At 48.3% G+C, this 21,749-nt stretch overlaps 2 protein-coding genes across 3 annotated transcripts; one reads left to right on the top strand and one right to left on the bottom strand.

Annotated features, from left to right (window-relative positions):
* Positions 1-1,018: 1,018 nt before the first annotated feature.
* Positions 1,019-13,482, bottom strand: sars2 (seryl-tRNA synthetase 2, mitochondrial). The gene is made up of 16 exons (XM_061217851.1): positions 13,200-13,482; positions 11,839-11,934; positions 11,462-11,491; positions 10,622-10,762; positions 9,985-10,039; positions 9,767-9,830; positions 7,711-7,816; positions 7,094-7,141; positions 6,846-6,954; positions 6,176-6,221; positions 4,905-4,992; positions 3,578-3,690; positions 3,390-3,483; positions 2,988-3,080; positions 1,933-1,998; positions 1,019-1,351 (listed from the first exon to the last, which is right to left on the bottom strand). The coding sequence occupies exons 1-16, from the start codon at positions 13,464-13,466 to the stop codon at positions 1,211-1,213; spliced, it is 1,557 nt and encodes a 518-aa protein (XP_061073835.1). The 5' UTR covers positions 13,467-13,482; the 3' UTR covers positions 1,019-1,210.
* si:dkey-260j18.2 (uncharacterized protein LOC325231 homolog) lies at positions 12,572-19,660 on the top strand. 2 transcript variants are annotated; one of them, XM_061217839.1, is made up of 6 exons: positions 12,572-12,715; positions 14,035-14,273; positions 14,652-14,805; positions 14,956-15,034; positions 15,264-15,491; positions 16,050-19,660. In XM_061217839.1, exons 3-6 carry the CDS (start codon positions 14,652-14,654, stop codon positions 17,518-17,520), a joined length of 1,932 nt encoding a protein of 643 aa, XP_061073823.1. In that variant the 5' UTR covers positions 12,572-12,715; positions 14,035-14,273; the 3' UTR covers positions 17,521-19,660. The 2 variants fall into 2 exon arrangements, with proteins under 2 accessions (XP_061073823.1, XP_061073824.1); XM_061217840.1 differs by having other exon boundaries at positions 13,873-14,273.
* The last annotated feature ends 2,089 nt before the right edge of the window (positions 19,661-21,749 follow it).

Genomic DNA, 21,749 nt, shown 5'->3' with positions numbered 1-21,749 from the left:
GAAGCCAAAGCATGAATACGGAGGAAACTGTCTGGCCAATCGGACCTTCTCCTGAGGAGCTGTGATGGCGTCCGTCTGCAGGCTCAGATACGGATTGGGCCTCTTCTGAACCTACAGCTACACATTCATCCTTGATCAGATAACTGGTTTTGCCATTTATCTTGTTAAACATTTTTTATCCCATAATTTCCCCTACTTTGTAGCAGGTAATCATATTTTTAGGCCTGTCCCCATGACCACAATATCTTCCCTTTATTCCAGAAGGTGCATTTTGGATCGTCTCAAGGGTTTGCAGCCATGCAGCCACCAGGTTTTCCCTCTGTGCAGTTTGGCAGCAGTGTACAGTCCCTGTGGGGAAAGGGGCTCTCCCTGGTGAAGCAGTGCGCAGTCACTGTGAGGAAAGGGGCTCTCCCTGGTGAAGCAGTGCGCAGTCACTGTGGGGAAAGGGGCTCTCCCTGGTGAAGCAGTGCGCAGTCACTGTGAGGAAAGGGGCTCTCCCTGGTGAAGCAGTGCGCAGTCACTGTGAGGAAAGGGGCTCTCCCTGGTGAAGCAGTGCGCAGTCACTGTGAGGAAAGGGGCTCTCCCTGGTGAAGCAGTGCGCAGTCACTGTGGGGAAAGGGGCTCTCCCTGGTGAAGCAGTGAGCAGTCACTGTGGGGAAAGGGGCTCTCCCTGGTGAAGCAGTGTGCAGTCACTGTGAGGAAAGCTTCTCTCCCGGGTGAAGCAGTGTGCAGTCACTGTGGGGAATGTGGCTCTCCCTGGTGAAGCAGTGCGCAGTCACTGCGGGGAAAGCTGCTCTCCCTGGTGAAGCAGTGCGCAGTCACTGTGAGGAAGACGGCTCTCCTGGGTGCAGCCACTGCCGGACCGACTACAGGAGCAGCTCTCCAACAAAACGGGGGAAACTCTCCAGACCACAACCCTCCCTCAAGTTACACTGTGGGACTCCCACTAAAGTCCAAATTCAGCACTAGCTGCTAGACACCGGTCGTTCGGTGTCAAGAACGACAGATATATAATGCCTAGATTGGAATGGGTTTTATTACATTGCTGCATACGCTAACACAGTGCAATATCTGAATTTATATATTTATACACACTTGATCAGGTATCCGGAAGGAACAATGTAGGTATGAATGGAAACAGTAAACACCCCTTTATAGGGAGGAGATTGGTTGAGTCCAGTATTCACGGCGGCCTTTGGGTCAACTCATGTCATCTGGGTTTGGGGGCCGGACGGGGTGGGCGCTGTGGTTGGTTTGGCCCAATGTATTCCAGAGGAGAGTATTTGGGCTTCTCAATGACCTCCGACCCCACGTAGGGCTGTAAGGCACGGGGCACTCGTACTGTCCCGTCCTGGTTTTGGTGGAGGGAGGAGGGGGAGAGAGAGCGACAGAGGATGTTGTCATTTGCCACATTCACAGAATAATGATCTATTCAGGGTATGTTCCATGGCTATTGTAATGTAGATGCCTCTTAGATACAGATGCTGTTTGTGTTAGCTGTTATTGTTCAGCACATGCTTTGATGGCATAAGTGTATAATTGGCATCCAAATAAAGCTCATTATAATTATGAGAGAGAATGGGAATAAAGGCAGGTGACATACAGCATAGTGGCTCATATATTATTTATTTCATGGAAGCATCGGACAATACATCCATTGTGAGTGCGAATGTACAGTGTGCATGCATATATGCATGGGTGTGTGTTTGAGAGTGTGTGTGACTGTGTGTGTGCGTGCGTGTGTGACCGTGTGTGTGTGTATGTGTGTGTGTGCATGAGTGTGTGTGTGCATGTGTGTGTGTGTGTGTGTATGTGTGTGTGTGTGTGTGTGTGAGCGTGTGTGTGTGTGTATGTGTGGGTGAGCGTGTGTGTGTGTGTATGTGTGTATGTGTGTGTGAGTGTGTGTGCGCGCGTGTCTGTCTGTAAGTGTACCTTGGTCTGATGAGTTTCCAGAATGGCGATGATGGTGCGGGGGATGGCACACGCCGTAGCGTTCACCTGGGCCAGGACAGACAGACAGAACCACTCAGAACACTGAGCACCCTGAGCACGCACTTCACCCACAGTGCTAGCAGCTATGATACACCTGCGCAAATTATCAACTTGAACTTCTACAAAATTGACATATTCAGTGGGTGAAGATTTCATTCCTTTTCTCCTGATCTGCACTTAAATGAAGTATAACTTTACCCCCAAATTGGATGAAGCCTGGATAACCTGATGAAGGGACTATGATGGGGCGGCCTGTAGCGCAGTGGTTAAGGTAAATGACTGGGACCCGCAAGGTCGGTGGTTCTAATCCTGGTGTAGCCACAATAAGATCCGCACAGCCGTTGGGCCCTTGAGCAAGGCCCTTAACCCCGCATTGCTCCAGGGGAGGATTGTCTCCTGCTTAGTTGAATCAACTGTACGTCGCTCTGGATACGAGCGTCTGCCAAATGCCAATAATGTAATGTAATGTAATGACTATATATTTATTTTTAAAAACACATATATAAAGAAAAATGATGATTTATTTGCACCTGACTGAATTTATGTTTGCCTCAATACTTAGGCAATCAAGACCATGTTGTTTTTAATTCATTTCTGTACATGACAGAAATACATTTTTGCTTTGACAGTTTGAGTAAGCTGTAGATCATACATATTCATTCACATGATGTTTGATTCACAGAGCAAGGCAGCGGCAGGTAGGGATCTGAATACTTTTGTGAGGGCTTTTCTACTTTCTCATTGGATCCTGCCCCCCCCACTCAGCAAAAGGGCTTTATTACAGTACATGAATGCAGTTACATTTTTTAAATAAATATATATTTGTATGAAACAAGGTCACACTCCATTCTGAGTAATTCAGAAATGTTCTGAGAGATTCTGAGCATCTCTCTCTCTCTCTGTCGCTCTGTCTCTCGCTCTGTCTCTCTCGCTCTCTCCACACTCCCTCTCTCTCTGTCTCTCTGTCTCTCTCTCTGTCTCTCTCCCTCTCTCACCGTGTGGGCGTAGTGTAGGCTCCCAGCCTCCTTCTTGTACACAATGCTGAGGCGCCGGCTCTGGTAGTCTGTGCAGTTGGACGCGCTGGAGATCTGAGGTGAGAAGGCCCAGGTTACTGCTCAGCCTTGCAGGGACCGGCTGACCAGGCAAAAACGGCTGCACTTCACCATCTCAGGACAAAAGGCGATGCAGCCACAGCCCAAAAGCACCATATCTCCACATTGCAGCGAAATAAGCTCTCTGTTTCACAGTTTGTAGATATTATGAATGGCTTTGGTTTAAATAGATAAAACAGTGACTGCACAGTAAGGTGTCATAATTAACAGTAAATACACTGTAATTGCTCTTCCATTGTCTTATTGTTATGGACAGAGGTCATTAGACCATGGTGACATGCCCACCTCTCCGAAGCTGCCCCGTCCGGGCATCCAGGCTTCAATGTCAAACTTCCTGTAGGCGGGGGGGCCCAGCTCCTGAGTGGGCATGTCCAGCACCCTGCACACAGAGAAAGAGCATGGGAGTGAGACACACACACACACATACATACAGTACATAAACATACACACACACTTTGCAGAGGCATACTCACCTGTAGTGCAGCTCCAGGGCAGAGAAGATCTCCATCTGCAGAGACAGGAACTCATCCAGCAGCTGGGAGCTCTCCTCACCTGTCTCATCTGCTGTCACACCAAACATCTCTACCTGCACCCAGACGACATGAGCACCATCACCCCAAACACCTCTACCTGCACCCAGACGACATGAGCACCATCACCCCAAATACCCCTACCTGCATCCAGACGACATGAGAACCATCACCCCAAACACCCCTACCTGCACCCAGACGACATGAGCACCATCACCCCAAACACCTCCACCTGCACCCAGACGACATGAGCACCATCACCCCAAACACCTCCACCTGCACCCAGACGACATGAGCACCATCACCCCAAACACCTCCACCTGCACCCAGACGACATGAGCACCATCACCCCAAACACCTCCACCTGCACCCAGACGACATGAGCACCATCACCCCAAACACCTCCACCTGCATCCAGACAACATGAGCACCATCACCCCAAACACCCCTACCTGCACCCAGACGACATGAGCACCATCACCCCAAACACCTCCACCTGCACCCAGACGACATGAGAACCATCCCTCCAAACATCTCTTCCTGTACCCAGAGCACCATCACCCCAAACACCTCTACCTGCACCCAGATGACATGAGAACCATCCCTCCAAACACCTCCACCTGCACCCAGACGACATGAGCACCATCACCCCAAACACCCCTACCTGCACCCAGACGACATGAGCACCATCACCCCAAACACCCCTACCTGCACCCAGACAACATGAGAACCATCCCTCCAAACATCTCTTCCTGTACCCAGAGCACCATCACCCCAAACACCTCTACCTGCACCCAGATTACATGAGAACCATCCCTCCAAACACCTCTACCTGCACCCAGACGACATGAGAACCATCCCTCCAAACATCTCTACCTGTACCCAGACAACATGAGAACCATCCCTCCAAACATCTCTACCTGCACCCAGACTGCATGAGCACATGCACTCCTGCCACCTTCAGTCCTCCCCAATGCAACCTGCCCACAACCACTGTGTGTAAAAACACTCGTGACCCTGGGACAGTACCTACAGACACTCAGTCTGTACTGTGAAACCGCCACATGCTACACTCACACAACACATTACACTTTACATATTAACATACCTCCAATGGACTGATACCCCGAGTACACAGTGGCAAATCTCCACTGCCTCATTAATACGATACAGAGTACAGACAAATGAGGAACTAATACTTTAACAGACCAGAGCTGTGTATACACCCTGTCACACTGACACATGGATAGACCAGTGGGGCCAGGCTCACCTTGTTAAAGTGGTGCACTCGGTACAGACCCCAGGTCTCCTTTCCAGTGTCTGTCTCTGCCCGGTAACACGTGCTGCAGCAAACTGTCCTGCAACCCACACACAGCCACACAACTCAATATACTAGCATAGAGAGGTCTAGAACAGTACTGTAACAGCTAAACTAGCATAGAGAGGTCTAGAGCAGTACTGTAACAGCTAAACTAGCATAGAGAGGCCTAGAGCAGTACTGTGACAGCTAAACTAGCATATAGAGGCCTAGAGCAGTACTGTGACAGCTAAACTAGCATAGAGAGGTCTAGAGCAGTACTGTAACAGCTAAACTAGCATAGAGAGGTCTAGAGCAGTACTGTAACAGCTAAACTAGCATAGAGAGGTCTAGAGCAGTACTGTAACAGCTAAACTAGCATAGAGAAGTCTAGAGCAGTACTGTAACAGCTAAACTAGCATAGAGAGGTCTAGAGCAGTACTGTGACAGCTAAACTAGCATAGAGAGGTCTAGAGCAGTACTGTAACAGCTAAACTAGCATAGAGAGGTCTAGGGCAGTACTGTAAAAGCTAAACTAGCATAGAGAGGTCTAGAGCAGTACTGTAACAGCTAAACTAGCATAGAGAGGTCTAGAGCAGTACTGTAACAGCTAAACTAGCATAGAGATGTCTAGAGCAGTACTGTAACAGCTAAACTAGCATAGAGAGGTCTAGAGAAGTACTGTAACAGCTAAACTAGCATAGAGAGGCCTAGAGCAGTACTGTAACAGCTAAACTAGCATAGAGAGGTCTAGAGCAGTACTGTAACAGCTAAACTAGCATAGAGAGGTCTAGAGCAGTACTGTAACAGCTAAACTAGCATAGAGAGGTCTAGAGCAGTACTGTAACAGCTAAACTAGCATAGAGAGGTCTAGAGCAGTACTGTAACAGCTAAACTAGCATAGAGAGGTCTAGAGCAGTACTGTAACAGCTAAACTAGCATAGAGAAGTCTAGAGCAGTACTGTAACAGCTAAACTAGCATAGAGAGGTCTAGAGCAGTACTGTGACAGCTAAACTAGCATAGAGAGGTCTAGAGCAGTACTGTAACAGCTAAACTAGCATAGAGAGGTCTAGAGCAGTACTGTAACAGCTAAACTAGCATAGAGAGGTCTAGGGCAGTACTGTAACAGCTAAACTAGCATAGAGAGGTCTAGAGCAGTACTGTAACAGCTAAACTAGCATAGAGAGGTCTAGAGCAGTACTGTAACAGCTAAACTAGCATAGAGAGGTCTAGAGCAGCTCACCGGACAGGCAGGTCGTTGTGGTTCACAGCGTGGTCCATAAAATAACCTGGAGAAATCAGGCAGAAGGTGTAAGACAGAGCAACACTACACCACACTGCTGTGTACCCTTGCATATATGGGCAAACGTACAAATCACAGGTCAAATAAATCCAAAAGAATGTAAATGGGTATTTTCTTCTCATATATATGTGAGAACACTGCGGTTTATGATATAAACATCCTGTGATCCATGAGTACATCTAGAATTTTACTTGAGAAACAGAAAAAGCGCATGGCTTAAAAATTCTGAGACTATCCATAATTCGATGGTACATAAGAAGCACACAACGATCCCTCGTTGGCTGAGATGGCTGAGATGGCTGATTCTGTAGCTCAGTTTCATAGCAACTTTACACCGCATGAAGCAAGCTCAGCTCTGAGCAGCCTCTGGAGACCAAATGTGGGAGAGTAACAGTTACTGTACCCCATGGAGCCGTTCCTGCGTTCACCCACTCTTACCGAACCAGAACACTCACCCAACCACCCACCCCAATACATAAATCAGCCCCTGCACTTCAGCCTCTGCCCTACCATACAGACCACCTGCCCAAACCCCCACCCGCCCAAACCCCCACCCACCCAGAGCCCCACCCATCCAAACCCCAACCCGCCCAGAGCCCCACCATCACACCTGCTACGCCCACCTCCCCCGTGCCGGCCAGGTTGAGGTCAGTGAAGCGGGCGGGGTCGATGGAGTACACCTGAGACTGGTGAGCACGAGGCTGCATTCCACAGCCTTCCTGAGGGATGAGAGGGGGGGGGGCATGAATAAAGAGCTTTGGTAGTCTTACACACAGCACACCTGTTTCAGGCCAGGATCTGCCCCCCTCAGACAGCACTGAGTGCAGGGGTACCCAAATAAAAGATGCCAGTACTTACGAACACCGCCCCCCTCAGCATATCTGGGACGACCATGGGCACAAAACCCTGAGGGAGAGAGAGTGCACTTTATTCGCTGAGCTCAACAGACTCAACACAGACGGACACACACAGGCATATTCAACTATTGAAATGTGTATACTCACGGTTATATACACACATACAGACAGTTGGATATAGGCAATTAATTACAAATATCTGTGTATGGGAGTTGACAATTGCCGGTTCGAAGTGCAAAGCCTTTCCATTTACAATTAGGGCAAAGATTATTAAGGCATGTATAAAAGTATTGAGAAGGGTGAATATTTTTGTAAAAGAGAAATGCCATTGAATAAATTCAATTTTTGTTGGATTAATTGGAAAGAAAAATAACCATTGCGTTAAAATGTGATGGTATCGGTCAAAATGTTCAAGAGGGTTTAGAATGCTCTCTGTAGGTATTGTATATGTGCATGCATGCATGCATGCCTGTGTACAATATCAAATATCAACAGAGACAGAGAGGCAGACGGCAGACAGGCAGGCAGGCAGACAGACAGACAGGCAGACAGGCAGACAGGCAGACAGAGAGGCAGACAGGCAGACAGACAGACGGATGGACGGACGGACGGACCTACCCGCCGCATCAGGAGGTCCAGGGCAAAGTTCTGCAGTGCCAGCTGGAGCCGAGCCCCGGCCCCCCTCAGGTAGTACGACCTGTGACCCGACACATGCGCCAGCCGCCTGCCAGACAGACAGACAGACAGACAGAGCCACGTATGAAAGACCCTCTGATAATGAAAACAGGCAGTTCAGCTCATCTTAGCTCCTCATTCACTTCCAGACTAGAGCTGGCCTATTCAGCTCCTGGAGGCTGCAAGCAGACCCTGTGGTTCTCTAGCCTGAGGACCCAGCACTCTGTCAGTGACAAAGATGGAGGGAGAGTGGATTTATGCAGACTGACTGAAAGAGGAGAACACTGAAAGGGTGAGCGAGACAGGAAGGGGAATGGATGGAGAGGCGCAGATGGACTACACTTAAGACCAAATTTACACATCAGCTAAATTTTCCAGTGTATGAATTCTCAACACCAAGAGTTAGCATCTCGGCTACATACTAGAGGAGTATTCAGCAGGCTGACATTCAGAACCAGTGACATAAGAGCTCCAGAGTTATTGGCACCCCTGACTGGCAATGCACAAAAATACTTGTTTTGGTCTGATACAACATCGGCATGTTTGTGGTTGAAACAGAGATGCATAATATCACAGACACTTCACACCCACGGTGAAAAATGATGGCGGGTCAGTGATATTTTGGGGCCATTTTAATTCCACAGTTCCAGGGGCAGTGGTTAAGATCACACCTACAGCACATCGAAGATGAGCAGTGATTGAACTCCAACTCCATATGCTTGGATAGCAGATGACAGACTGCAACTGCATATCACAATTGTAATTCGCAGAAAGATCATTTGAAGGAAACGACAGTGGCACACCTACACTTGGGTCACTCAGGTCTCTACAGAACAGCGAGCTGGCGAGAGACAAAGGGGAGGATTGTGGGTAATTAGGGACAAAGGGATGGCATGCGAGGAACAGCTCAATGACGCGGGCGTGCCGTCGCCAGGATATCGGCTCACAGCTGGCAACCAAGCACAGAGGGCCAGGGGGCAGAGATGCACAGCAAACAGCTCATACAGTATTAACCAGCTATCTGCTAATGACACCCCCAGGCTGCTATACAGACAGACAGACAGACAGAGACAGAGAGACAGAGAGACAGAGAGAGAGAGAGAGAGAGAGAGAGAGAGAGAGAGAGAGAGAGAGAAGAGAGAGAGAGGGAGAGAGGGAGAGAGGGAGAGAGGGAGAGAGGGAGAGGGAAAGGGAGGGAGGGAAAGGGAGGGTGGGAAAGGGACAGAGTGGCACAGGGTAAGAGTAAGAGAGAGTGAAAGAGAGAGAGTGAGAGAGAGCGCTCATACACTAGCATCGAACTCATGAAGTCATGCAAAATTACAAAAAATATATATAAATAATAAAAAAAACACACAAAATCATTACATATTCAGGCATTAAAAAGTCAAAGACAACATCCTGGCAGGTAAACAAAGCCTCTCACACACCGCAATGACCGCATCATCTGTAAAACTTATCGGTAACATTTTACTTGAACCTCTTGCCTTAAGGTTGACATATCAGCTGTCTCAAGATGGCATAACAGATTATGTCAGGTTATGTCAAATTAAATAAAAATGTCATACCCTTTTTCAGTCAATCTTATGACAGTGACATCTGTCATAACATTTACAGATAAAAGTATGACAGTTTTTGACAGCCTTATGCCGAGGGATTCAAGTAAAGCATTACCAAAACATCCAAACTGTTTGCCTGACCTTCAAACAAATTCAGAACATTTAGTAAGAAAATAAAACAAAAATGTTAATCAGTACTTTAACACATGAGAAACAAAACAATAAATGCTTGGGCTTTTGGTTTAATGAATTGCCACCTAGTGGTGGAATCAGGTACTTTCATTTATGACAGAAGGAGCAACACAGTGGGAAGGAGACCACTATTTGTAGGAATGATTCCTTTGTAAGTCTGCATGCTGACTGAATTATCTGGCTGCCACAGGAAATGGATGGAGAGACAGGAGGGGGCAATGGGAGACAAGCACACTGCCATGAACTCTGACCTCTGCCTGATGAGGTCCAGGTTCTCCCCGATCTCCAGGTGTCCCTTTACTTTGAAGTCAAACTCTGGAGGAAGAAACGGAACAGAAATAAACTGCATCATACTTTCTCTCCAACATAAAAGCTATTTTATAATCACAGTAAGAGTCAGAGACGGCAGCAAACAGCATATGAACATATCTTCCCCAAGATATGTGGGTGGGTTCTGTTCCCACCTTACCTGGCTTCTCTCCAATCAGGTCAACCACTCTAGCCTGGCTCTCATCTCCTATTGGCTGAAAGCAGAAACAGGTTGAATTTCAATAAAAGAACCAAAGACATTCTATACACTTAGATACACTACATAAAGTGTTTCATATGGCAAACAAAAGACGTTTCTCGCTTCACATTTCAGTAGCTCTCAGAAAACAAGTGCACCAATCAGCACCAATCAGCATCCCTATGCGCAAATGATCTAGATTGTCCATTGTCAGATAACTTCCCAGGTGTCAGAGTGTATCTGTACCTTCACGAATAAATGTGCCATTATCTCTATGCGGATAAGTGTGTAATATTATTTAACATGAAAGAGTTTCTGTGTCACTCAGCAAATAAGTACCTAAAGGCCAGTTAAAAGCAGCATGACATGCAATGACTGTTGCTGGTCACAGTGACATTAGGTTTATTCTCTGGGAAACTGGAGTGCTTTTTCATGTGAAGGACAACAACCACAGTCCGTATCGGGCGACAATAGAACGTTCATGAACTTCCTGCAGTTTAAGTCGAGCGTCAGCCCGTCGCTTTACTCGTGTCAGTGTTATGAACTCCCGAGGCGTGTCAGCGGTTCAGAGTGTGAGGTTCGGGGCCCGGCTCCTCACCACGCTGGGGTGTGTGGTGTTGGGCAGCCGCAGCGCGCGGAGGTAGTGCTGCTGCTCCAGCTCGGTCTCCCGCGGGTACAGCCGGTTCAGGCCCAGCCGGATTTCCCGCCCCTTCACCCTCGCCTGCGTATACTCTGGCAGCTGAGGAGGAGAGTCGCGTCAAATGGTAAATGGTAGGCATTTATATAGCGCTTTTATCCAAAGCGCTGTACAATTGATGCTTCTCATTCACTCATTCACACACACACTCATACACCAACGGAGATTGGCTGCTATGCAAGGCGCCGACCAGCTCGTCAGGTGCATTTGGGGGTTAGGTGTCTTGCTCAGGGACACTTCGACACAGCCCGGGCCGGCGATCAAACCGGCAACCCGCCAACTGCCAGAAGACTGCTCTTACTGCCTGAGCCATGTCGCCCCGCGTCAAGCTTGCAGACGACACGTACCGTAATACGCACGTCTCATTTTAACTTTATTCGATTTTTTATTTTTTTTTATTTTTTTTTAATTTTTTTTTTAAACAGTGTAACCAGGCTGCCGTTTCTGCACTGCCTCTAGATGGTGCATTTGAGTCTCTAAAACTGTGTCCCTCTTTAAAACATTCAGAGCACTGACTGGGGAACGATATTCACAGCATTTCTGCTACATATGCATACATATACATACAAGCAGTTTCCTTTCTTCATCAACTGACGACGAAATTTTTTGAACAGAATAATGCCACAACAGTTAATAATGACATAACAGATAAATGTAGCATGCCACAATGTAGAATGAGCACATCTATGATGCAACATATCTGAGATATAAGCAGATGGTGTTTGTTTCTGAAACACTTACCGTGGGCAGCACTTTCTTATCATTTTGATCCTATAAAAACAAAATCACAGATTAATAATTTTCTTTCACTCATCAGTCATGGCAGTCCAATTCAACAATTCAACCAAATAAAATACAAGTGAACAAAATTTCCAAATAAACTTCTAAATAAAATTCTAAAGTCATAACCAAAAAGTGAATATGACATAATATGTATAATTTATTTTCTTAACATCCTTGAAAGGTGGCAAGCTCACACTGTATAACTATTAGGTTACGAGCAAAGGTCCTTCATCAGCACACTTCTGCAGCGATATAAATAAATATGTTCATGAAAAGAAACCCAGATACTGGAGATTTGCCATTTTTTGTGTGACTGCCAGGAGTAGTTGACTTACTACAAGAGCACGAACTTGGGCGCTGATCTCATTCTTCTGTGCTTCCAAATCAGAGATCTCCCGCCTGACCTCCTGCAACTGCTGCCACACTGACACCTGCAGCAGACACATCGTCACACACACACACACACACACACACACCTGTCTGACACACAGTTGCTATGTGCAACACACTTTCTCATGCCTAGATGCACAGTCTGAAAAAAGGCAGACACCAGCAGCTGTCTCTTACACGCATATCATGCACAGCGATGTATTCCCTCCAGTTTTTTCAGGATTGCCTGTGGCCAGGCCCGTAACTACCATTGAGGACACTTAGGTGATGTGTGTATATGTGTGTGCGTGTGTATGTGTGTGTGTGTGTGTGTGTGTGCGTGTGTGTGCGTGTGTGTATGTGTGTGTGTGCGTGTGTATGTGTGTGTGTGTGTGAGGTCCTGACCTCAGTATTTTAATAATATATTTACATTGATGCATTTCATTGTTAAAATTGTCTAAAAAAAGCATGCCCCCCAATCCCCTTAGGGTTCACCACTGACCTCACTGACCTAAGTCTGCGTACAGCCCTGCCTGTGGCCTACACATTATACAATTAAAATGTATTTACTTGTATAGACGTACATAAGGAGCTAAATACATTTGTACAATACTTAACCATTCACATACTAACTCTTGTGGCCTGCTTCATGAGTGGACGTAGGGGGTGGAGCTAAGACGTACCCCCTCCTGGGGTATGGTGGGCGCGCATGTAGTAGGGCACGAGCATGCCAGCATTGGGCCCACGCCAAACAACCTGTGCCCTAGCACCGAATTGTTGAGTACCGGTATTCCAAATGCAAATATTCTCATCTCATCGTGTAACAGAGAGCGGGAGTCACGGGTATGTATTATAAAAATGTTTGAATATTTAAAGTGTTTATTCAACTTTTGAGGGTGTATTTCTTTTAGATTTGCCGTTTTTAATTACAGCGATGATTCTATTGTGTATTTGTGTATGTAGCAAATGTGTATGGCGTGTTACAGAAAAGTGAGTGGATGTAGGGGTAAACATGTTTGGATGTTACCGTTTTACCATGTACGAATAGGTGCTGATTTGATGTTTTAGTTCGTATTGTAGATTGGGCCTATGTCAGTTTCTATTGGGATTATTATTATCAAATGCTATTGTTGAAAAGGCAGTGAAAAGAGTAGCATTCCATTCTGCTCATTCAAACACGCAGGACTCCGCTCAGAACAGGTGCTGCACAAATCTACCTAGCTTGCTAGTTGTATGTGACAGGAACGATCAAACGGTAAAGTTCATGAAAATAAGTTACAGCATAACGTTGAGTACCTGTGATTGACATCCCCCCCAAAAAACTCACTATATCACGGACGTCAGCCCCTTGCAGATCCCCTTTCCGACTCTCTACATTAGAAATGACTTTGTCCATCTCTTCGCAAACCATTCGCATGTCCAAGTCCGGTTTATGAATGTAACTCTCCCGGGCTTGCTCGTACAGGCTACTTCCGAGATTGTGTGCACATCGGCTTGGAAATAATGGCACGGTCACCCAAGGATAGTGCCGCGAAGCCGGTTTCAGGACGAACGATGCTCCGAGTCGTATAAGCGTGCCCACGGAGGTCGCCATGTTTGCTGGCGGAAGCATGTTCAATAACATGGGGCGGGATTACACCAGGGACCAATAAGATATCGTAACTGGAAAGTCATATGAGCTTGAGGCTTGACATATCAGTTTCAGAAATGAATGATGCGAATTTATATTTCTATTGCTTTCAGGCTACTAAGTTCATAATGGTTTTTGTAGACGCTTGAATAAAAAAACGTTTTTATCGGTACATTGCTTCCTTTTATTGTCAGTAAACTCAAAACAAAGCGTCACTTCCGTCAGAATAGGTCAGAGGGTAACCAATGAGAAGGTCCGAAGCATTGCAGTGCCGCTTCGACATGGCCAGCCTGTTGTCTGCTTAATGGAATTAGACCGTTTAAATCACTATGCCAATTAAGAGTAACAACACGATTGTCTCTTTATACAGGAAATACTGTACATGCATCTCTCCGGCTAATTTACTGAGACGCGGGTGACGCAAGGAGGGACATACATAGTGGACGGCGTGAGGGTGCCTTAGCTAGAGGGTGACTGAATGAAGCAGTTGTCGGCAAGGTACCGGGCAAACGGTTGAACTCCTTCACCCCAGCTGTAGAAATGCGGAATGAGCCGTGATGCACCAGATACTCGGTGTCATACGGCGCAGGACGGCCAGGTTGCACGGTGGCGGGGGGGCGAAGGACACGGGCGGCCACTGCGATATCTTAGCCTACTAGCTAACGGCTCCCGAAAGGACATCAACACAAAGTAGCCTGCTGCCGGAGAGAAGGCAGAAAAGACGAGTTACAAACTGTGAACGGAAAGACGATCCGACATTAGCTTGCCAAGGTGAGTGGAACTTTATATCTGTAGCTGACATTACTGCCGGATGAAGAGTTCTGATGCACTCAGCCAATAAAATGGTGCAGTTGTAGGGAGGCGGTTGCTAATAAATCCACAGTATGGCCGCTCCTGCCAAGTTTCTGTTAATAACTATACACAGTTTACGTTCCCCGAGGCTGGGGGGATTCTTTTTCCAGAACTGTCAGTCAAATCCAGTTTCGTCTGATAGCTCTTTCCTGTGCCGCAGTTGTCTCTCGTTAGCTGCATGCCTGTGTGGTTTTTGCCACGAAATGCTTAAGTGAGTACTCCAGCTGTGGTTAAACCTGAAGGTGTGCCGACTGACACGGTTCCCCGTTGGTGATGGCACACTGTCCCTCCCATCAGATGAGTGCATTTCGGGGTGTGGGGGCCACTTGGCGGCCGCAGCCCTGGCAGGACGGGGATGGGGGGGGCGGGGAGCCCCTCTCTGACAGCGACTCAGAGGAGGAAGACTTTCCGGATGACAGCACCACCCCCCTGGGAAACTACATCACACACGGTGAGGCAGTGGTGATGCGTTTTGGACTAGTCCCTGTGAAGTTATCCGGGTAAGGTGTCTCATAATTTATCTGTCCTGATTGTAGAGCACCGATTGGATCCTCTCTCTCTCCTCTCCCCTCCCACCCCCCTCCCTCCCTCCCTCTCTCAGGGCTGAAGCAGCTCCTGGATGCTCAGCAGCTGTGTGATGTGACTCTCCTGGTGGAGGGGAAGAAGTTCATGTGTCACAGGTGGGTTTGTCACACAAAGCCAGACCTAAGCACTGTATACAGTTGGTCGATCCCCCCACAATTGCCCAGATCTTATTGTCGTTACACTGGGGTTTAAACCACCAACCTTCAGCCCCCCCCCCAAACACCCTTGAATCAACACCCTGCCCTTCATTGCTAGTATTTTTGGGCATGTCTCCAGCAGATGCCGGCCCCCCGCCTGTAGCTCTTCGCTCTTCCTTTCTTCCAGAGTTCTCCTGGCGGCCGTCAGCCCGTATTTCCGCGCCATGTTCACCAGCCCCCTGGTGGAGTCGCGGCTCACCGAGATCCGGCTGGAGGAGGTGACGCCGTCCGTCATGGAGACGGTCATCCATTTTGTGTACACGGGGGAGGCGGGGCTCAGTCTGGACACAGCGGAGGACCTTTTCGTGGCGGCCAGTCGGCTTCAAGTGATGCCCCTGCAGGACCTGTGCTCCAGGTAAGGGCTCAGCCCGCAGCAGGAGGTCCAGTGAGGGGAATGTCCTGTCCTGTCCTGTCATAGGAACTTAATGACGCTTTAATCCTGATAATGATGTTTAATGCCACATATTTCATTAAATAAATAAATAGATAGATAAAATGTCATTCTGTCATACGCGCTCTCAGATACCATTTCCATCTTGACATGTTCAGGCCCAGGCTCAGTCCAATTGCTGGTCATCTCATTTTTAAGTTCCTGTTGCTAAATTAGTTATATTAGCTATATATTCCAGCTTCTTTCACATTATTTTTTGATTGTCAACAACTAGCCCAGCATGATGTTTGAGCAATGGGGAAATTATGAACTTGGAGGTTAGATTGAACATGGGCCTTTATGCTGTCATAGCCTCTCCAGCAGGTGATTGGCTGGTTTAATTGGTTTAATTGGTGCTGTTTGCAGATTCCTGTTTGAGCACCTGTACCTTAACAGACACAGCCCTCTGAGGTTAGATAGAACAACAGGCTGTCATAGCGTCTGCAGCAGGTGAGTCTCTGACGTGTGGCGCTGTGTTTGCAGGTTCCTGTTTGAGCACCTGTCGGTGGAGAACTGCTTGGGGATGTATTCTCTGGCGCGCTCCCACCACGACGAGCTGCTGCTCCGGGCCTCGCTGCGGCTGGTGGCGCAGCACTTCCCCCGCGTGGCGCGGCAGACCGACTTCCTGCTGCTGGACCCGGGCACGCTGGGCAGCCTGCTGGCGTCGGACCGCCTGGGCGTGGAGTCGGAGGCGGAGGTGTACGACGCGGCCCGCCGCTGGGCCGAGCACCAGCCCCGCCAGCGATACCCCCACATGCCCCAGCTCCTGCGCCACCTCCGCCCGGGCCTGCTGGCCCCCGAGGAGAGCCTGCGGCTGGCCCAGGAGCTGGGGCCCGGGCTGGGGGACGGCCCCGCGGGGCCCCTGCGGCCGCGGGAGGGCATGTTCGAGAAGAAGATCGTGTGCGTGGACCTGAAGCCGCGGGAGGACGAGGCGCTGCAGGAGAGCGACTTCGCGGTGGACTGCTTCGACCCGCGCACGGGGAAGTGGGAGAAGCTGGCGGCGCTGGGCTCGCTGCTCTGCCCCGGCTGCACGGCCGTGGGGGGGCGGCTGTTCGTGGCCGGGGGCATCCTGCGGGGGGGGCAGGTGTCCTCCTCGGTGCACGAGTACGACACGGTGCGCGACCTCTGGCTGCCCCGGCCCTCCCTCGCCCTGCCCCGCGCCATGCTGGGGCTGCTGGGCTGCGGGGACACCCTGTACGCCCTGGGGGGCTGCAACCAGGCCGCCCTGCTGGACTCCTGCGAGACCCTGGAGCTGTCCGGCCTGCGCTGGGGCCCCGGGCCCCGCCTGCCGCTGCCCCTGCGCTCCTTCGCCTGCGCCGCCCTGCGGGGCCGGCTCTACCTGCTGGGCGGGACCACGCTGGAGGAGAGCCGGGCGGTGGTGCACTCGGGCGTGCTGATCTACCACACCCTGTCCCGCTCCTGGAGCCGCGTGGGGCTGGACTCGGGCGCCACCTGCCTGGCGGGCGGCGTGGCCGTGCGGGGCGGGGTCTGCGCCGTGGGCGGGTACCTGCGCGACGCCACCAAGTTCCTGGACGGGAACTACACCCAGCTGGAGCCGCTGGACGCCACGGGCCGCGTGCTGTTCTTCCGGGAGGGCCGGGGGTCCGGGGGCGAGCGGGGCGGGGCGGTGGGCTCGGACCGGGGCGGGGGCGGAGGCAGCGACCGGGCGCCCAGCCCCGTGGTGTTCCCCGGGTTACCGCGGCGCATCGCGGGCGGGGGCGTGGCCCGCTGGAAGCGGCGGATCTACGTGCTGGGCGGGGAGAACGGGGCCCGTTTCTATGACAGCGTGTACTGCTGGAAGCCCGGCTGGCGCAGCTGGGTGCAGCGGCGGGAGAAGCTCCCGGGGGACACCGGCGGGGTCAGCCAGTTCGGCTGCACCACCCTCAAGTTCCCCAAAAAGCACATCCTGTCCCGCCTCAGACTGGCGCAGGAAGGCCGCTCCCCTGACGAATGACGACGGGCGGGCGGAAGACCAGGGCTGAGACTGCGTCTGAATTCATTCTGCCCTTATGGGTTTTATGGAGTTTTATTAGCTGTGTGGAAGATCGATTCAAGTGGAAGCTGGTATCTGAATGTAACACGAGAGCAGTGTTCCATAACTGCCACAGCCAACTGCCACAGCGGTTCCGCCCAATCAGTCCAGATCAGGGGTGTCCAGTCTTAAACTAAAATGTGTGGGTGCTTGTTCTACCCCAGCACTAAGACACCTCGACTGAAGACCATGATTAGTTAATAAGCTCAATTAAGTGTGGTAGTGCTGAGCTAAAACAAAAGCCTACACGCAGAACGGCACTTTTCAGATGAGTGAACACCCCTGATCTAGAATAAGCAGTTTATGCAAAGTATGTGTAAACCAAGAGGGCTATTCTAGATACATTGAAATGTAACTCCTTAAAAAAAGTTTTTTCAACATTTTAAATGGTTTTAGAACATAAAGTAGTTTTTCCTTATACAGTGCTTCAGAAAGAATTCACCCTCCTTCAGCCTTTTCACATTTTATCCTCTTACACCTTAACATTTTATTCAGTTTTTAATTCGGATTTTCACTAGTGCAATATATTTAACACATTTGATGGATTTTTTTTCCAGCAGCGTTTAAAAGAGTACGTAGGTACTTAATTAGATTTTTCCATCATAGTGTTTCTTAAATGGGAAAAGAAGAATTGGTGTAATTGTAGGGGAGTTATTTAAATTTGACTTTGCAACACAGATCAATGAGGGTGAGAACTTCCTGAAGGCACTGTGCACCCAATCAGGCCACTGCACATGGTACCAGGTAGCTTTCCAAGAATTGCTCATTTAATAATTCTATAATTAGGTTTTAAAACATAAGAGAACAGGCACAAACTTCTGTTTGTTGCTTTTTTAACACGAAACTGTTTAATAGATAATGGCAAGGCCATTTCTTTTAGAAATTCTAATGTTGGAGAAATGCTAACAATGATAAATGACTGAAATCATTTTTTTTAAATGTATAAATATGAAAAGGTCCTGATGAAATAACTGTTCATTGTTTATCGACGATTAAACCCAAAATGGACTGTGAATGTTCTGGAATACTGCACTTGTGATGGGCTGAGATTTCCCTGTATTTCTGGCACAGGAATCCACTTTACTTGACACTACTCTGCCCTGTGCTCCTCACTGGACTCCTACGCTTCCCACAGTCTTGTTTTGGGGTTGTTTGTCTGCTGCTTCTGTGCCCCAATCTTAGCCCTGCTGGAGATCCTTAATGCAAACTGATAAAAAAAACAAAAACCATGGCAACCATCAGTTTTTGAGCCCTGGTTCTTAGCTTTAGCCGCCTGCCCCTACTGGGCAACCCCTGACCCTTGGTTCAAATTGGTTCAAGAACCAAATGTTTTAGCCAACTGTATAGCCAAGTGGCTAAGGTGCTTGACTGGGACCTGGAAGGTTGGAGGTTCAAGCCTTGGTGTAATTACAATAATATGAGCAAGGCCCTTAACCCCATCTACAGGGGCAATTGGCCCCTGCTGAATCTAATCAACTATAAGTCGATTTGGAGAAAAGCGTCAGCTAATTAATTTTAATGTAATGTAACCCCCAAGGGCTCACTAGATAATTTTAATTTTATCTAAAATGTGAATCACATAATACCAAAGGAATTATGGTTCCCAATCCTGAAGTGATTTAGAAACCACTTTACAAACTTGCCACAGAAGCTTGAATTGCGCATATTTGCATTTTCCGTGTTCGTCTCAGCGGGTGCTGAGATGAGGCGCTTTAGTAACGTTCACGGCTTTGTGATTGATTAAAAGCAGTGTACTACAAGATGCCATTGCTACAGCTCATGAATAGGTGCCATAATTGTGAAATGTCGAGGAGTTGCCATGTTGCGAACACGCGAAGGACCTATACTCAAGGGTTCTTCCATCCGCAGTAGTGACCCCGGGTTTATTGTTGGCTGGCCGTGACGGAGACACACGTTTGCGGGCAGTATTTGGGACATGCACGTTTCGGAATGTTGATTGGCCTCTCACATTGCCAGCTGCAGGTTCTTTGCTCTTTCTAACACAGTTTGAGTGTGAACCCCAAGTGCTGATTGATTGTGCAAATAAACTGAAAAGTGAAAATGTGCGATTATCAGGTTGAATCTTTTATATCTTCATACTGTGAAAGGCATGAAGAGTTTCTGCAGGAACAAGATGAATTTCTGTCAAGACCGGGGCCCTCATGAAAATATTTGCTTGTGTTCATTCCCCTATCCAGATCCCAAAAATCGATTTTGCACTAAAACAAGGGCACAGTGTCAGCATTCCATTTTTAATTAGAATTGCATGTTTACAAGGTACACCATTTACATTTCAAGACTGTCCAGGAAAACCATCATTTTTGGGGAAGGGTCTGTGGTTTGAACAACATTTAGTAATTGTCACCTATCAAATTGCCCTTGTTTTTCCCTGACATCCCTCGATTTGCAATATCGGTTTAAAAAAGCAAAAAAAAAAAAAGAAAAGCACACTGCAGACTGACGCAAACTTCAGTTTAATTTCCTGAGCCGTGCGGCAGCTCCGGTTGCTGAGGCTGGGATGTGCCACTCGGGTCTCTGTGGTTTTCTGTCTTTCTGTGTGAATGTTAATGGAGGCCGGCCTCTGTTAGGAAAGCCAGGCATCCCCCTGGGCCCTGACAGAATGAGATGGCCCAGCTCAGGTCTTGGGGGTTCAGTGACTGTGGTCCCCACCTCACAGACGCATGGTCTTCAGAATGGATCCGTCCCGTTAGTGCTGCCCTGGGACCCTTTGTGATCGGGTTCACCCTGACCCCAGCCCTCCGAAACCTCCTGAACCACACCATCCCGTAACGAGACACACAGTACACGCAAACACTTTCTGTACAACATTAAAGAAGACTGACAATCTGGTTCATTCACTGGAGGGAGGTGGGGCTATCCAGAACTAGGATGGGTAAACTGTGCTTTAATGTAACAGGAATGCTGTCAGCCTGTCACTCATGTCCTGCACTCCTCTTTCCTGTCATCTGATTGGCTTACTGCTCTCTGACATTGTGAGTTTCAGGGCTCATTCCAACCGCTTATTTTTCTTTCTTTCTCTTGCTCCTGATCTGGAAATCTTTAAGGACATTCCAACCCATTAAATGTTACCTCTGGGAGCTAGAATTAGGGAGTTAAGAACACACAATCTTTCACTTGAGCAAGAAAACATCAGCGCATCCTTTGCTTTTTTCGGCAAGCCTGAGGTATGAATGATCGACCTGTGGATTCACCTCTGCCCATCTGCCATGTCTGTAACTGCCGTGGCTTTGAACTGACATTTGAAGGTATGAGGACATTCCATTTGCCTAATTCATGTTTTCTTGATTTCACCATCTTAATTTCTTTTTCTTGCCACTTTTCCTAGCCTCTCCCGATGGGTGGAGCTAGGAGTAGAAAAGAGAGCAAGAAAAAGTTTAATAAGGGATTGGAATGGGCCCTCTGCTTTTGTGCCCTTTGGGACAAGCTGTGTATATTGAATGCAGAGGTGTGTGTGCGCGTGCGCATGTGTGTGTATGTGTGTGTGTGTCCAACTAAAGAGAGGACACCCCTGAAGGCACATGAGCCGATGTTCAGAAATGGGACTGAAAAGCACTGGTTATGATACCGGTGACCTTAAAACCATTAAAAACTTGGTAATACATTTTGTGAGTAATTGGCTTTGCTGGCTCCCAGGCTTTTTTGGTGTTTCTGCTTGTTCCCCCCCTCCTTGAAGATGCACAGAATGTATCCTTGTCTGCACTGTTCTTTTGTGTAAATGCTGTTTTTATACACAAAAATACATACAGATGATGCATTTGCAAAAAAAATATTTTTGAGTGTTTTTTTTACATAGCATTTTTCATTTTTGTGGTTCATGCCTCTTATTACTTCTCAAATAAATTGCTGGCACTGAGGCATCTGGACTTTAATTGAGACTAGTGTGTTGCACTTGCAAATCTTATAAACTCATAGGAATCTCAGATGGCCGTACATAGTCTGGCATTCTGTAGACTCGGTTTAAATAACTCTCAGGTCCTTGAGAAGAAGGTCACAGATGGCAGTTGATGGGTGAAGGCAGTAGCTCCACAGTTGTGTGAGTAGGGGTAAACCACGCAGTCTCTCACTGAAGCTCAACGTGCCTGTTGTTTCCGATACAAGGTAGCTGGGATTTAATTGGACGCGACTCTTCA

The sequence above is a fragment of the Conger conger genome, chromosome 13, assembly GCF_963514075.1.
Source record: "Conger conger chromosome 13, fConCon1.1, whole genome shotgun sequence".
In the NCBI taxonomy this organism is placed as follows: Eukaryota; Metazoa; Chordata; class Actinopteri; order Anguilliformes; family Congridae; genus Conger; species Conger conger.
This window is presented reverse-complemented; position numbering and strand designations above follow the sequence as displayed.

Excerpts from the sequence above, each read along its gene's own strand:
- sars2 (XM_061217851.1), bottom strand. The coding sequence starts at position 13,466 with ATGGCGACCTCCGTGGGCACGCTTATACGACTCGGAGCATCGTTCGTC. Across the intron at positions 10,763-11,461 it reads ATAAGAAAGTGCTGCCCACG|CTGCCAGAGTATACGCAGGC; the intron begins GTAAGTGTTTCA and ends TCTCCTCCTCAG. Across the intron at positions 6,222-6,845 it reads GGGGGAGGTGGGCGTAGCAG|GTTATTTTATGGACCACGCT; the intron begins GTGTGATGGTGG and ends TGATTTCTCCAG.
- si:dkey-260j18.2 (XM_061217839.1), top strand. The coding sequence starts at position 14,652 with ATGAGTGCATTTCGGGGTGTGGGGGCCACTTGGCGGCCGCAGCCCTGG. Across the intron at positions 15,035-15,263 it reads AAGAAGTTCATGTGTCACAG|AGTTCTCCTGGCGGCCGTCA; the intron begins GTGGGTTTGTCA and ends CCTTTCTTCCAG. Across the intron at positions 15,492-16,049 it reads CTGCAGGACCTGTGCTCCAG|GTTCCTGTTTGAGCACCTGT; the intron begins GTAAGGGCTCAG and ends CTGTGTTTGCAG.